This window comes from Papio anubis, chromosome 8 (assembly GCF_008728515.1).
Source record: "Papio anubis isolate 15944 chromosome 8, Panubis1.0, whole genome shotgun sequence".
NCBI classification, from domain to species: Eukaryota; Metazoa; Chordata; class Mammalia; order Primates; family Cercopithecidae; genus Papio; species Papio anubis.
In genome coordinates this window covers 98,802,555-98,819,671 of record NC_044983.1, presented here as the reverse complement: position 1 = coordinate 98,819,671, position 17,117 = coordinate 98,802,555, and the positions used below count along the sequence as shown (strand labels likewise).

General features: G+C 37.5%; 1 protein-coding gene across 1 annotated transcript; it reads left to right on the top strand.

The window, feature by feature from the left end:
- The first annotated feature begins 35 nt into the window (after positions 1–35).
- SLC25A32 (solute carrier family 25 member 32) lies at positions 36–16,094 on the top strand. The gene is made up of 7 exons (XM_003903051.5): positions 36–391; positions 7,401–7,551; positions 10,208–10,293; positions 11,729–11,889; positions 13,003–13,116; positions 13,391–13,536; positions 14,519–16,094. The coding sequence occupies exons 1-7, from the start codon at positions 238–240 to the stop codon at positions 14,652–14,654; spliced, it is 948 nt and encodes a 315-aa protein (XP_003903100.2). The 5' UTR covers positions 36–237; the 3' UTR covers positions 14,655–16,094.
- Positions 16,095–17,117: the final 1,023 nt, after the last annotated feature.

The window sequence follows — 17,117 nt, the reverse complement described above, 5'->3', positions numbered from 1 at the left end:
CCACCTCCCTTCCATCGCGCTTTCAGCCGGCGTGACGTAGTGGCTGCGCCCCATTCATGCCCCCTCAGTACTAGAGTCTTGCGGCTTCGCTCACGCGCCGTGGGCGTAAGAATCCTTTCGCCGGTCCCGGAGGTGGACTTGCGCTCAAAAGGGGCGACCGTCGCCACGGTGGCGGCCACTGCATCGCGTCCCACCTCCGCGGCCCTGGGCGCCGTGGTGTCGGTGGGCCCCGAGCCTATGACGGGCCAGGGCCATTCGGCGTCCGGGTCGTCGGCGTGGAGCACGGTATTCCGCCACGTCCGGTATGAGAATCTGGTAGCGGGCGTGAGCGGCGGCGTTTTATCCAACCTTGCGCTGCACCCGCTCGACCTCGTGAAGATCCGCTTCGCCGGTAAGAGCCCGCCCAGACACCGGGCTGCATCCTCTTACTGTCAGCCCGAACTGGGTGGTAAAGATTCAAAAGGAGGCCTGAATCTCCTCCGCCTTTTCCGTTCTAGGAGGAGGAGGAGCGGTGAAGGGGGTGCTGTCCGCCTTGGCTCACCTGAACTAGATTTGAGGAAATGGTGCTTGCTCTGTAGAGGGGTCGGCCTGCGATCGATCTTCCACGCTCCTCAAGACGAAGGGAGGGGGCGTGTATGTAGAGAAGTCTGAGAAAAAACATCCTCTTTGGCAGAGAAGATGGGATTCAAAGCCTGATTTGTAAAATAAAGAAGAGATGGTCACATTTTAAGGTTTAGTCCTCACACGTGCAAATCATTCACTCTTGGAGGAACTTTGAAATCTTAGCATACCCACGTGGTTTGGCAGCTCGACTAGTATTGGGATAGGACGTAATCTTCAGCGAATAGTTGGGAGATTTGGAATAGAATTCTCTTGAATGTTTGTTTTTTGGCGGTTATAGAATGGTACAAGGTCCTGTGAAAGAATAGGTTGCTAGAATCGAAATACTATTTTAAGTGTATTAGATGAATTGAGTATGTTGAAATAAAGCATTTTAGAAGTTAAACTCGACACTGAAGTCTGGAAAAAGAGTTTCAGAGATGATCTTTGATAACTGAAATTGCAGAAAATAGTTTCCAAATAAAGTTGTTACAAGTTAAGTTCTGCCTTGAGAATTAAATCTACAGAAGTTGTTTATCTTAGCATTAGGTAATTCAGTTCACTTAATTTATATTCTCTTAATGTCTGTAGACTGCTGTGTGGGCTACAGAAGTATCTAATAAAGTTCTTGCCTTCAGAGAACTTAGAATTTAATTGGAGTCATTAGACTTAGTCGTATAAAAGGTAATTCTAGACAACATAAAATCAAGAAATACGAATACAAAATATAAATACCCATAAACCGTCAAGAAAATTCTACAATGCTGATGGCCATATGTATCTTTAAGATTCAGTGGAAGATTGGGGCTTGGGGTTTCCCATAGAAAGGCTAATATTTTGACAGCTGGAGGAAGCAAGAAGCCGTTCTATGAAGGAAAATCATCGAAAATTATGGAGTATTATCTCTAGAAAAAACACAAAGGCATATAATTTCATGAAGTTTTATGATGCATGCACAAATAATTATTGACAAGTAATCTTTATCGAATGTTTACTAGGAGCAAGGCAGTGAACTATGCTTTAGATGCATTATCTCATTTATTATCCTGTAAATCTATTCACAGGAACAATCCTGTGAGTTTATGATCCCTGCTATACAGGTGAGGATAACAGAAATTGACTAACTTACCCAAGTCACAAGTTTGTAAAGATGGATCTGGGATTTAAACCCAGGTAATCTAACTCTGGAACCCTCTGGCACTTAACCCCTCACCATACTACCGCTGTAAGTCCCTGTTACACAATGGTTTGAACATTACAAGAATTTTAGACTTGGCTGCAGGTGCAGGCCTGTATGACTTAGTGTCTCTTCAGTAGCATTTTATCTAGGAGCAGAAGAGGTGATAGTCGAGGTGATCATTGAAGAATAGCGTGATTGGCCTGATGAATTTAGATAGTGCTTTGAAGCGTATCATTCCTGAGGAAAAGGAATTCTTGGTACCTGAGAAGATTAACAGTGTTGATGAATTGGGAAGAGTATTGGGAGACTAGTGGGGCTGAGGTGACAGATAAAAGGATTGAGATTGGATTGGAAGCCTAAATCTAGGAGTGGAAGCAGGACTTTGTAATAATAAAGCTCACAGTGTAGCTCTGAAATGATGATAGAAAGGAGGAAAATTTAAGAAGATAAATAACAGAAATAAAAATTTATTGATTATCAGCATCAATGCTGAATAACATACTGTAGTTTTTATGCTTCCTTGTAATTAAACTCATTTAATAAAATTAAAATCTAATGAAGACAGGATATGGGGGTTAATTCTGAATGCATGCGCTGTTAAACCAAACCTGGAATTTTTCTGTGAGTTCAGGTATAAATTGGAACTCAGAGGTGTCCAGAGTGGTAGAAAGATTAGAAATTATTTCATATGAAAAATGACTGGAGGAACTAGTTTAGCTCAGAAGAGAAAAAAAACTCAAGATATTTAGAGAACTTCCATGTGGGAAAGGGGGCTGCCTTATTGTGGGTTGATCCTAAGGTCAGACACAGGTTGAGTGGAAATTACAGGAAAGCAGATTTTGGTTTGGCAGCGTGGTAGTGCTCAGAAATGAAATTGATGATGACCAGAAGTGGTTCAGATAGTAGGTGGATGACAAATGTTAGAAGATATTCTTGTATTAGGTGGAAAGATTGGATTGGATGATTGTTCAGGCTCCTTTTAACTTTACTATGTAATTTTAAACCCTCAAGAATGATGAGAGAGTCCCAACAAAGAATGTGAATGAGATATAAAAATAATAATTTTCTTAAATACCCAAAAGCCTAATCTGCAAGTTAAAGATATGTGTGAGCTCTTGTGAAGAATATAGAGAGTATGACTACATCCAAAATATTAAGGAACCAAATGTAAAATTCAGTGACAGTAGTGCAGAGTAAAGTTGTATAAGTATGTGGTATCACAAAACCCAGTAGCGTAAATAAGCTAGTACTTATTGAGTGCTTGCAATATGTCAGGCATAATTGTAAGAGCTTTATATGTACTAACTCATTTAATCCTTTATAATTTTTAGAGTTAGGTTCTACTGTTTTTCCTATCTTATGGAAAAACTCAGGCAGAGAGTAATCAAGTGACTTAGGGTTGCAAAGTAATTGCTAGAACTAGGAGTCAAGCTCAGAAAGTCTGTTTCCATAACATATGCTGTTAGTTTGAAACCATGAGTGGGTAGTTTGGTATAGCTAAAGGGTAAATTAAAATACTAGAGATGAAAATAAAGAATGATGCCAGAAAGTTAAGCTGCCAGATTGACGTTATCTTTTATGCCATGTAAAAATGGAAACTGGCAGTAAGACCGCAACCCTCGGTAGGGCAGGATGTTAGGAATGAGAGATCAGGACTAGTAGCACAGGGCTGGCAGTTGAAGCCGCTTAATGGTTGAGACACCACCCCTGTTTGGTGGAAATTGTGCCTATAAATCAGCATTTAAGGATGGGCAGAGAAAAGGGGGCCCAGGAAATTTATTGGCAAAGAAGCAAGAGGACATTCAAGATAGTGTAAGAAGAGAGGGCTTTACACAATATCAGGTGTATTAAGGGGTTCTTAAGAAAGGGAGGACTCCAGAGTGCCTTTGAAGGTTCTTAATTAGAGCGCTTGCAGTAATTGGTGAAGCTCAAACCAGATTGCAGTGGGGATGAGAGAGTCCCTGCTGAGATTGGGAGGGGGAGGGGCTGATTTTCTCATTGCAGACACTTAACTGATGAGGAGGCACTGGGATCAAAGAGGAAATACTTAGGAGAAACTTAAGTCTGTTTAAATACTAATGGGAAAGAACTGAAATCAAGGAAGATATTGGGAAATGGAGGCAGGAGGATAAGGAGTAAGGTATCTAACTAAGGGGGTTTGTCTGAAGAAGCAGGATCCAGAACAAGCTTTTTTGACCAAAACACTTAGTAGGAAATAAATTTTACCTTTGCTATCCAATGCATACACATACACACACAAACATTACTGAAACACAAGTTTCATGAAACATTACTTATCCTTACTTACTACTTGTAATGTCATTTATATTTGTTTTCAATTCCAGTCTGATTTTAAATAAAAGATACTAGCTGTCTGTTCAATTGGTTTCTTGATTCATCTGCAATTTTAAAGATACCAATATAGAGCACAGGTAGGGGGGGAGATTAATTTTATTAAAAGAGACAAACTCTTAATTGTCACAGAGCTGTCACAGAGGAAAGGAGGGGTAAAACTAACATCCCACAAATTAAACAGGTTGTGTTAGGGTGATAGTGCTAGATGGTAATTTTTAAGAAGTCATTGTCTTTCTTTGAAAATGAATTTAAAATTAGTGTCCTGTCTTGGCTCCTTTCTGTGCACCAAACTTTTTATCTTCAGCTTGTGTCCATTGGCATTTTTTAGTGCTATGATAGGCCATTGTAAGCTATTTGATAGGTACTTAGATCTACATGCTAATTCATTAGCGGCAAATGTTTTTAAAACAGTCATGAGGTCATTTAAGCCAGTGGTCCCCAACCATTTTGGCACCAGGGACTGATTCATGGAAGACAATTTTTCCACGAATGAGGGTGAAGGAGGTATGGATGATTTCAGGATGAAACTGTTCCACCTCAGATCATCAGGCAATAAATTCGCATAAGGAGTGTGCAGCCTAGATCCCTTGCATGCGCAGTTCACAATAGGGTTCAAGATTCTGTAAGAACCTAATACCACCACTGATCGGACAGGAGGCAGAGTTCAGGCAGTAATGCAAGCGATGGGGAGCAGCTGTAAGTACAGGTGAAGCTTCACCCGTACTCCGCCGACCTAGCTCACCTCCTGCTGTGCGACCCAATTCCTAACAGGCCATGGATTGGTACCGGGAGTTGGGGACCCCTGATTTAGACCGAAAAAATTTACTGTATTTCATCTATAAAACAATTTTAATTTTATGTTGGGGAGATTATAATTCAGCATTGGTTTATACCTATGAAAAGAACAGGTAGTGTTTTTATGGTTGGTTTTGCTTTTTACCTCAAGAGAGAAATGGTATTGTGAGTTTATTATTGAGAGGAAAATGGAAAGTTCTTAGAAAAAGGCATCCGTACAGAAGAATGAGACACACAGAATCCAGGGGAAGCATCAGAAAGGATATAAACTATACAGGAAAACATTTCTCAAGAGCCTGTCATTCTGCTGCCTGCCTTTAAACTTGTTGTCTTATATAAACCTAAACCCTGTGAGGTACATGACTTACCCCATTTTATAAGTGAGGATGCTGAAGCTCAGAAAGGGTAAGACCATGTAGCGAATTAGGGAAGTTACCTATCAAACCCAGGTCTTCTGACAAAACCTGATGTACTGTAATCTCCCTTCATGCTATAACATTGCCGGGTTAATGATGAGAGAAATTGACTTTTCCCCCTTTGCCTGGCAATGGTAAATAGTGATTCTTCTTTGCCAGGCTGGATTATACACAGTGAGGTAGTGGCAAGGGGACATTGAACCGGGGATGCTCATATGGCTAGTGGGGTGTAATTTGTATAAACTTTCTGGAAGGCAGGTTCAGTATGTATTTGTAACTTAAGTTTATACCCATTGACCCATATCAGTTCTGTTTCTAATAGCTGATTCTAAGGCAATAATAAGTGTTCATGCAGATTGTTGTACAGAATGTTCTTTAGAGGACTTTTTGTAATGGCCAAAAAAAAAAAAAAATTCATATGTCAGATGGAGGAATGACTGTAAATTATGGGATATCTATAAGATGGAAAGCCATAATGTCATATGTTAAAATCTTATTTGGGGGAATCTATTGAATAACAAGGGGGAATGCTCACAAATAATCTTGAGTGGAAAACAAAGCTGTATACAAAATTATATATAGTAAAATTACAAGTTTGGATATACTATAGTATAATGTAGAATGGTTTGTATGATGTAGAATGCCGTTGCCGATTACTGAGATACTTAATACTCATATAATTAAGTGATTTTTCAAAACAGTAAAGAAATAATTGATACTGTATTATTCCTTGTGGTTTTCTACAACCTGCGCATACCTTTGTAAATAGTCCTTTTAACTATCCCTCATGCCCTAGAGTTACCCTATTTTGAATGTGCTTTCTGTTTCCTACAGAGAGGTGAAATGAAAAAGTGCCAGATTTATAATCTAGGTTATATTTTTTACAAAATTGGCAAGAAGACTACTTTAAATGCTGATGATGCTAGTTGAAAACGGATGGTATCTCAAAGTAGGATGATGGCAGTGTGAACTGAGACATAGACAGGTGCAAGAGAAATTTGTGATATAGAATTTAAAAGACTCGTTATTTGATAAAAAGGGATGGGAGGGAGGAGGGTTCATGGATAGTCCCCAGGTATCTGGTGTGGGCGTCTATGTAGATGATGATAACGTTTGTTGAGCTATATGGAACACTTGAGTTAAGAGCAACTTCGGAAGGGATGGGGAAAACTAGTTCAATTTTGGATGTGTTCAAGTGAAATACTTTTCTACTTTCTACTTGGATTTTGACGTATGTTGGTGGGGAGGATAAAAAGAATTTCCAGGAAAAAAAGTTTACCCCATCCTCTGCATTTTCTTTCCTGCTGCTCCTCAGGTCTTGCTAGCACTCGATATAATTGAGGCTCCTAGCTAGTTTATTTTTTGAGTAATATTTTTTAACATTCAAATCCTTAACCTTGGAGCAAAAACAAAACCTAGGTGTCTACACCTAGTTACCTAAGAGACTTTCGGATTATTTAAGAACTAATCTAATATTTCCTAAAATATTATTTGAGTGCTTGGTATGCCCCCAATAAACACTTGAATAAATTAATGAATGTAGTAGTTTTAAAATATTAAAGCCTGGGCTGGGCATGGTGACTCACGCCTGTAATCCCAGCACTTTGGAAGACCGAGGCGGGTGGATCACCTGAGGTCTGGGGTTTGAGACCAGGCTGGCCAACATGGTGAAACCCCGTCTCTACCAAAAAAAAAAAAATACAAAAATTAGCTGGGCATGGTTGTGCGTACCTGTAATCCCAGCTACTAGGGGAGCTGAGGCAGGAGGATTGCTTGAACCTGGGAAGTGGAGGTTGCAGTGAGCCAAGATCGTGCCACTGCACTCCAGCCTGGGCAATAGAGTGGGACTCTGTCGCAAAAAATATATATGTATGTATGTATTTATATAAATATATATAATAAATATATAAGCCTGGAAAATAATTTTTCTACCTAAAAAAAGTTTTTCTTCTAAGTTTATCTCCTTATATAACTGATTGTGCAGTATCTGTGTTTATATGTGATACAGAGCTAGAACTTTGTTCTTACCTGACTTTGTATATCCCTTAATGCAGTGAGCGATGGATTGGAACTGAGACCGAAATATAATGGAATTTTACATTGCTTGACTACTATTTGGAAACTTGATGGACTACGGGGACTTTATCAAGGAGTAACCCCAAATGTGTGGGGTGCAGGTTTATCCTGGGGACTCTACTTTTTCTTGTGAGTAGATTTGGGAGATTTTACAATATTAAATAAAAAAGGAATTTTTGTTTTTAGTGATTTTTACATGTCACATGATGAAATAAGATGAGTCATTTAATCAATTTCTCTGAATTGGAAGGATCAGAAAGAACAAAATGGCTTATTAGTTAGTTTGATTAGTTTGATTATCAGATGCCTCTGATAATGGCTAATAAGCCATTTGGTCTGGAAGAAAGTTCTTAATAGGAAAAATGCTAAGACATGAGGTGGAATAATACTCTTACAGAAGCCATTTCTGTGGGGTGAATTCAGGAAGATGAAATGTTTATCTGATTACTTTTGTAAGCTAAATAAATATTAAGAGAGCTTTTTATTTTAGTTAAAGCCATTTGAAAAACAGCCAACTCCAGATAATTCGCAATGAAATTGTAGGGCACCTTTGATGTTTTATTAGGTGTTTTGGCCATATCAGTACATACTCTTGAGCATTTCTAATAGAGTCAAAGTATCACTAGATTAGAAAAAGTTGAATCAGTTGGTTTGTTATTTATTAGTGGTTTTGGAAAGTGTTGTAGAGACTGGAAGAGCCTGCAGCTGTTGTCCAAAATGAATCCTGTAGATTTCAGCCCTCTTTGGTATTCAGTTTTGATAAAGAAAGATTGTTTAAATAACTATGTTATTTTCTCCATTTATCAGAGATTAGTTGCAGAGTGCCCCAAACAGAAAATTTATAAATACTGAAGCAACATTAATTACTTGTTTATCCTCAGCCAGATTCCCAAAATATTTGAGATGGCTTACAAAAATACATTTGTTTATGATGAAGGTAGAAAAGCAGGAGAGGATAGACCTTGGGGTCCTCATATGAATACGTACCATAGGAAATCCCTGTTGGGAACAGAAAGCAAAAGCCAGTGCATGGCTGAAAGGGTTTGAGGCAAATTGTTTCTTCTTGTTTGACCTGCCCTATCATCTTCCCAGCTCATTCCTTTCCTTACTCCTTCACTAGTCAGATGTCATCACCGTTTAAAATAACTACTGTCACCTGCCTCCTGAAGAAGCCATGGAAAGTTCCTGTGGCAGGCACATTCAGCTTATTTAGTGAACAAGAGCGTTGTCACAAAGCATCATCACACTGTATTGCAGGAACATGCACTGCTCTGAGCATGCCTCTGATCCGTGAAACTGAAACCATGAATAAGGAAGCTTTTCTTTGCTTCAATAGGTTTCATTGTTAGGAAAACATCAATATCTATCTAGTGTATTTGCCTTTGTCTTCTTTGTGTCATGTATTTTGCTTGATCTCCCATATGTTTATGGCAGTATCCAAACCAATCTTAAAGTAACTTTTAAGTGAAAGCAAAATAAAATTCAGCCTTAAAATTGTTTAAATATTTTTTTCTCTTTTTCTTCTCTTTAGAGTGGTGTGTGTGTGTGAAACTATACACACACACACCCCTTGACATATATATGTATATATATACACACACACACACACACACTTTATGAATTCGAGTTGTATAGATTCTCTAAGACAGTTTCTAAGGACAAGCCATATAAAATTTTCACAATGAGAATTTCTTGGGCCGGGTGCAGTGGCTGACACCTGTAATCCTAGCACTTTAGGAAGCCAAGGTGAGAGGATCACATGAGTCTGGGAGTTTAAGACCCGCCTGGGCAACATAATGAGACCCCCATCTCTTCAAAAAATTTAAAAAAGAATTAGTCTGGCATCATGATGCTGCATGCCTGTAGTCTTAGCTCATTGGGAGGCTGAGGCAGGAGGACTGCTTGAGCCTAGGAATTCAAGGTTACAGTGAGCTATGATTGTGTCACTGCACTCCAGCCTGGGTAATAGAATGAGACTCTGTCTCTGAAACAAAAAGCAAAAAAGAATGTGTTCACTTGAGATCATTATCGAAGTGAAGAGTAGAAATTGGCATTAAAGGAAATAGGCCGATTTGACTCCCTTACTCTGAAACATTTAATGGGTATATTCTACCAAATAAAATGCAAATCTCAGTCTACCACTCAAGTGTGGCCAGTTTTCCCTGTCTTCCCACCCACCCTTATTACTTTTCACCATGCTCATCTTTTTCCTTGTTGAAACTGTGCCTGTCTCAATACTACCTCCTACACAAAGCTTTCTGTTATCTCAGTCATAATTCCTGAATTTCTTCTATTGTCTGTATTGTCTTTTATTATGATTTTTTGTGCCACTTAATAGTCCTTATTAATTTGTTAAGAAAAATTCATCACATGTTTATCTTTTTATCGTCTATTAGAAAGCTGATGATAGTACCTGAACACAGGTGCTCAGTATATATTTGTTAAGTACTCCTTCTTTGGTCCCTTTTGTCTTTTATGACCAGTCTGCGTACCACTACTGTACTCTCACCTCCTCCCAGTTTTCCTATCTTTTGAGATTAATTGATGAGTGTCTGATTAAAATATTTTACATTTGTATTGCTAGCCATATTCATTTGAGAGGGAGGGGTGGTATAATCTTGCAGCAAACCACTTCCAGCAAATTCATTCTTGAAAAAGGTCTCATTTTGTGGTTGCATTATGCATTGACTTTTGCTTTTGGGGTAATGCTGTTGAGTTACATACACTTTAAAACAGACTTTGTGACACCTGTTCAAATTAAACTGCTCGCATTTAATTCTTTTAGTTACAATGCCATCAAGTCATATAAGACAGAAGGAAGAGCTGAACGGTTAGAGGCAACAGAATACCTTGTCTCAGCTGCTGAAGCTGGTAAGGCAATGTGTGAAATATAAAAATGTCACCTTCCAAACTTAATTTTCAGTTTCTGTTTTTGATTTTTTTTCTTTGAACACCTGAGTTTAAATATGCCCATCTAACCGTGTTAAATCAGTTATATGGAATTTCTTTTTTCGTTTGTTTGTTTTTTTTGAGACGGAGTTTTGCTCTTGTTGCCCACGCCGGAGTGCAGTGGTGTTATCTTGGCTCACCGCAACCTCTGCCTTCCAGTTTCAAGCGATTCTTCTGGCTCAGCCTCCCGAGTAGCTGGGACTACAGGCATGCGCCACCAAGCCCAGCTAATTTTTTGTATTTTTAGTAGAGATGGGGTTTCACCATGTTGGCCAGAATGGTCTTGATCTCTTGACCTCGTGATACGCCCGCTCCGGCCTCCCAAAGTGTTGGGATTACAGGCGTGAGCCACCACGCCCAGCTGTTACATGGAATTTCTTAGAAGAAATTCTTACGGTTACTCTGTGCAGATTTCAAGAATTTTACTTACAACAGAGTGGTAAAGTTTAGAAAAGTTATGAATCCCTAATGGTTTAAAATGATTTGGTATAGTGTTTCTTTAAAGTATAATTTTAGTTTTCAAATTATACAATTTAGTAGCCTTGTTTAATCGCCTCACTTATGTATACTATCCAGAAGAAAAAAACAGTAAGAGCCATAAGTCTTTATAACTCCTACTTTAATACCTTGATTTCTTAATGTTTGATTAGTCAGAAACTAACTTAGTCATTTTTGAATAGATAGCCACTAGCAAAAACCTGAGTCATAACAGGACCAAATATTTGTTGAATAAAGGACTACTTAGGAAACCTGGCAAATGAAAAACTTAACCAGATGAATTTTTTTAAAAATTGTCACTCTATAAAGGATGTAAAATGTGACTTACTGTATTACATAATTATTTAATTTTTGAGGCATAGTAGTTACTTTGGATTTGAGAAAGATTGTGATAAAGCTGGGGTAGATATATGTGTCACATGCACAGATTATTGGGGTGCCAGATTCCTGGTCCTTTTTGCCTATCTTAAACCCCTCTCGGATTATACCATGTGCTACACCTGAGGTCTGTATCTGCCTACCATCTGTTCTCTGCACCAGGCCACGTTGTTTAGGAGTCAAGACATTTTTGCTATCCTTACGCTTCAAAGGGAAAGCATTTCACATTTCCATTTCCCTTTTAATTTACCCCTCACTAACTGCATGAGGAACTTTTTATGACTACCAAAAATGACGTCTACCCTTTGACCCTAAGACTGTGCCTCAGAGACTACATTTCACAATTTCATATATGGTCCTGTGCATTATCTTTTTTTTTTTTTTTTTTTTTTTTTTACATAAATGTACTGGTTTTAATTTGGGTTGTCCTAAGTGCGAAAGTATCTGTATGCTGAATAATCTTATTGAAATCTCATTTTAGGAGCCATGACCCTCTGCATTACAAACCCATTATGGGTAACAAAAACTCGCCTTATGTTACAGTATGATGCTGTTATTAACTCCCCACACCGACAGTATAAAGGAATGTTTGATACACTTGTGAAAATATATAAGTATGAAGGTGTGCGTGGATTATATAAGGTAACAAATTATCAATATATTTTAAATAACTGAAAATGGCAATTTCCATTGGCTCTGTTGTCTTAGTTCTGAATGACCTATAGTAAGTCCTAAAAAGAAGCCAAACTTAAGCAAGAAACAATTTAATGAAAACCGAAATATAGTTAATAATACTGAAATTGTACTTTAAGCTGTTTGTCCCCATTAACATAGGATGTATCATCATGACATTGGTGGGCATGAGATCTGTCTAAAACTTTGTCAAGTATCTATTTGATAAGTTACACAACCAGGTCACTCATTCCTTACTCCATTCCTTGGAAGCTGTGGTCTCTTGGGAACCTGGGATAATGTAGTCTGGAGAAGACAGTAGCAGTCCTAACAGGATCTTATTTTATTGAGTTTTTTAATTCATCTCAAATCTTACATAAATTAAAAAATAACGACACAAATCAAACCCAACCTTTTGCCTGTTGTAATATTTTAAAAATTTCTTCCTAGTGTCAAATCTGTTTTCTGATTTTGTAACTCCTTTTTATTTTCCCCTTTTCTACCTTCTATTCCCATCTATTGCTTACCCCATAAAGAAATTTTTAAGCATACATAGTTTAAAATCAAAATTAGACATGTTGAATTTCAGTTTGTTTTTCAAGAATTGAGTAATAGCTTTTAAAATCATTTTAAGGCTGATAGGATTTTACTGACCTGTGGGCAAGAATTTTGTAAATATATTACTCAATTTTATGTCTTTTCATCACTTTCTGCTTTATTCTTTCAGAATACCTATGCACAGTTCATTGATTTACCATTACCTTTAGTTTCTTAACTTTCCAGAATTTAATTTCCCACTCACATCTCAAATCTTGACAGTGTGGGTCTTCTTTATATGTATACTGTTTAAAGAAAAACTAATATATGAACATCCAAACCTTTAAAAATAAAGTAGAAGAGAATACTACCCATTTCTTTATATTACTACAAGTTTTTAACCCAATATTTTAAAAATGTGACTTGTGCAAAATTAAATGAATTTGCTTAAAGTGCTGTAATGAGAGAGAAGAGAAAGTATTTTACTTAAATATATTGTTCTTCAAACATACGTTGTTTTGCTTTTTAAAAATCATTCCCTTATAGGGATTTGTTCCTGGGCTGTTTGGAACATCACACGGTGCCCTTCAGTTTATGGCGTATGAATTGCTGAAGTTGAAGTACAACCAGCATATCAATAGATTACCAGAAGCCCAGTTGGTAAGATGATTCTTGTAAAAATGATATCATTTCCTTTTATGGGTATTTAATAGGTAGAAATTTTTGTCATGCTTACCTTGGTGGTAGTGCTGTGATAATGAGTACTGGCTCTGCCACTGATTTATAGTTAAATATTTATAGGCTGATGCCACACAAATGTCAAAAATAGAATCCCTTAAAGATCCATTTAAATGTTTTTTCTATATAATTTTTACTTCTGTATTTTAAAAGAAATCCTGTCTAAAGAAAAAACTGTTTTGTGTTGCCATTTTAGAGCACAGTAGAATATATATCTGTTGCAGCACTATCCAAAATATTTGCTGTCGCAGCAACATACCCATATCAAGTCGTAAGAGCTCGTCTTCAGGATCAACACATGTTTTACAGTGGTGTAATAGATGTAATCACAAAGACATGGAGGTGAGAGCATGCGCTATATCAAAAATTGTTTTCATAAAGTACCTTGCATATCTTAGACCATCCTGTTGATACTAGTTTTATAGCAAAGGCCAGTTTGCTGTGGTGAACACATGATGGTGGTCCCTGCTTTCCCAATTATTACGTATGTGACCATGGCCTTAATCTCTCTGAGGCTTAATTTCTTCATTTGTAAAATAAGACTTTCTAGGCTAATAGGTTGTTATAAGAATCAAATTAAATGTGTGAAAATGTTTTGGAAAATAAAATTTAGGTGTTATAAAATATCTGAATGGTGTTGAATATAAGAAGTCATAAGCTAGCTTAATACATTCAAGAAGGCTCCACACCTGCTACTGGCACCATAACTTTTGCAAATACTTGTTTCTATATAGGAAAGAGATGATTTGTTCTTCAGTATGAGATTAAATTATTATAGGCAGACATCACCATATTTCCCTTTAATTCTAAAAGAACAGAGCAGAACATTTAGGATGTTTAAATTTAATTCAATTCAAGAAATATTTAATGAACACCTAAATGACAAATTTCTAGGCCATATTATTGGCATTAAGGGAATAAAGTTTTATCTTTATATGTGCTGTATTTTATATTTATATATGCTTTATATGTGCTGTTGGCTAGCATTTATCCAAGCTATGAGGTTTTTTAATGCCTACATTAGCTCAATTAAAGCTCCTGCCTGTTCATACGTTTAAAAACATTTGAAAGATAGCTAATTGAAGGGACTTTTTAGTTCAGTTTTGAGATGTTCCGACCCTCTCTTCCTCAGTCCATCCATAAAAGGAATGTAAATCCCTATAAATCCCATATAAACTACATTACTTGAGGACATTGAAAACATGAACTTAAATCAGAGTGAGGTTTGACTGCTGCTTGCTCCATGCCTTGTGTCAGTTAAAACTTTCATGTTTTCAAGCTAGCACTATAGAAAATTAAGCATTATCTATTTTTCCCTCTAAAGGAAAGAAGGCATCGGTGGATTTTACAAGGGAATTGCTCCTAATTTGATTAGAGTGACTCCAGCCTGCTGTATTACCTTTGTGGTGTATGAAAACGTCTCACATTTTTTACTTGACCTTAGAGAAAAGAGAAAGTAAGCTAAAAGAGGACAATTCCAGTATATCTGCCCAAGGCAGCAACAAGCTCTTTTGTGTTTAAGGCATAAAAGAAGAATTCTGCATAGAAACGTGGCTCATATTCGAAATTGATCTACAGTCATCAGAAGCCAGAGAACTGCTCAGTCTTCCGCAATGTATTTCTGCTTTTTGCCTTCCCCATATATATGGAACTTGGGTACCTCTGCCTGAAATGGCTGCCATCAACACAATACTAAAACTGACACGAAGTATAGAGTTTCACAGATTTCTGCGTTTTATTGGTGGAACCTGATTCGCAACATTTGCTAAATGGATTAGATGAATGTACTTCTTTTTGTGAACTTAATTGCCTGGATTGCTTTAAAGTTAACCTTCGTGCAATACCAAGAAAATGGCTCCTTAAAAGAATGTCTTTGTATGTCTCAAGGTGAATTAAGGATTTACTGAATAAGGTGTTGACCAAATCTAGACCATTTTAGAATTAGGAAGTTTTAGTGAGAAAAAAATCCACTGTAAATATGCTTTAGTTTTAATTCAATTGGGATGCACTACTTAGCGAAAATGGAGAAACTATATACTTCTCAGAGAAATATCTGACATCTATTATCATTCCATTGCTATTTTTTTTCCCCAGAGACTTCCATAGTTTAAAATAAAATCCTAGATCAATTTCTTGTTTTTTGGCATAAATACTTTATTGTAAATTTATAAAGTCTGAGCTTCTAGGATCCAGCTGTGTCAACCTTTATTTAGCATATATAGTTATAAATCACTTATTACAGATGCTAAATCACCTTTTACAGATGCTGAAATGTTTGGCATGTGTTTGTCGACAAAGTGAATGGAAATGAGAAACTTTATACTTTAGTTTTCAGATATATGGATCTAGATCCCAAATGAATGATTTTCATTGGTTTCTCAAATTCAGGTTGAAATACAAATTAATAGCCTTTATTGATTTTTACTTTTATGAGTCATTGTAGACGTCTATAAATATAAAAGGGCCTGTTCCCAAAGGATGCCAGAGTACTAGCATTTTTATTTATCATAAACATCCACGAGTGCTGTTGCACTACCATCTATTTGTTGTAAATAAAACAGTATTGTTTTCAAAGCCATCTTTAAGTAGTTCTTTAAAAATAGGTCTATTTTTTTAAAGTTTGGAAGTGGCATTGTTTTTAAAGTAAAGAGAAAATGATAAGTACTTAGTTGTATTTACTGTAGTATCTTGTAACATGCAGATGAATGCTTTATCAGTTAAATGTGATGTATTTTTTCATACTTCTGGATTATACTATAATTCATATGAAATCTTGATATTAGTGCCCATATGGAAAAAATGAACTGCAGTTGATATTTGGTGTTTAAGACAGCACCATTATTTAAAAACCTATGTACTCCCAAATGAATAAAACATAATTCTTGTCCTCTGAGAGCATACAAGCTTGTGTGATAAATGCATTAAATAATTACAGCTATAGATTAAGAACATGTAAAGAATATCTTACAAAGCCTGGTAAGAGTTCTGAGAGAAGAGAACTCAATTTCAGTCATTCAACAACAAATAGTTGCTCAGTTCCTGCTCTTTGCCAGGTATGTCGCCAAGCACTGAGGATATAGCAAATAAGCCAGACAATATTCCTGCCCTCAGGCAATTTTCATCTTGGTGTAAGGGACAGAAAAGGAAATATATGCGTAATATAATTTCAGGTATTTAAAGCTATAAATAAAACTACAGCAGAATTTGCGGAATAGTGTTGCTATCTTAGGTATTATGGTTGGGGTCAGGAAAGGTCTCTGAGGTAATATTTGGAACATTTTGAAAGAAGTGAGGAAGCAAGCCACAATGAGAGGAAACACATTTTAGGCAGAGAGGATAGGAAGTAAAAAGGGCCTGAGGCAGGAATTAACTTGGCTAGAGGGGATGGGTGAGGAGAGAGAGGAGGTTGGAGAAGTGGCCATTGCAGTATGGTGGGAAAGAGCTCAGGTTGGACAGCCAGGCCCTCTGGCCTCAAAATTCAGCTTTCCCATTTTCTGTTTAACCTTAGGCAGGTCACTTCAGCCCTCTTTGTCTTAGGTTTCCTGATCTGTAAAATGGTGTCTTAGATCAGTTCCTCTGTAACAATGCCAGAGATGGGGATTCTTGGGCAAGTGACTGAGGGAGCACTTTCAGGAGAAATCTGTAATGGAGTAAAGCAAACAGGATAAGGCCGGGGAAGAAGAGTTTGAGGAGTAGTGTAGCCTCAGCCTGACCTTATAGGGCACTCTGCCAAATAAATTGGGCCACAGCAGATGTCCTGCCCAGAGGTGAAGGGGCTGAGCCATTAGGTTCCCACATCAGGCTGTCACAGACCACTGGCTATGGGGAGAAGGGATGGAGGAGTGACTAGGTACCTCTCCTCAGCCAAGGGCAATCCTCCAAGTAAGGGCGGAGGTGTCAGCTCTTACCAGCCAACACCTACA

Coding starts and splice junctions, on each gene's coding strand:
- SLC25A32 (XM_003903051.5), top strand. CDS start 238: ATGACGGGCCAGGGCCATTCGGCGTCCGGGTCGTCGGCGTGGAGCACG. Junction 10,294..11,728: donor TGTCTCAGCTGCTGAAGCTG/GTAAGGCAATGT, acceptor ATCTCATTTTAG/GAGCCATGACCCTCTGCATT. Junction 13,537..14,518: donor GTAATCACAAAGACATGGAG/GTGAGAGCATGC, acceptor TTCCCTCTAAAG/GAAAGAAGGCATCGGTGGAT.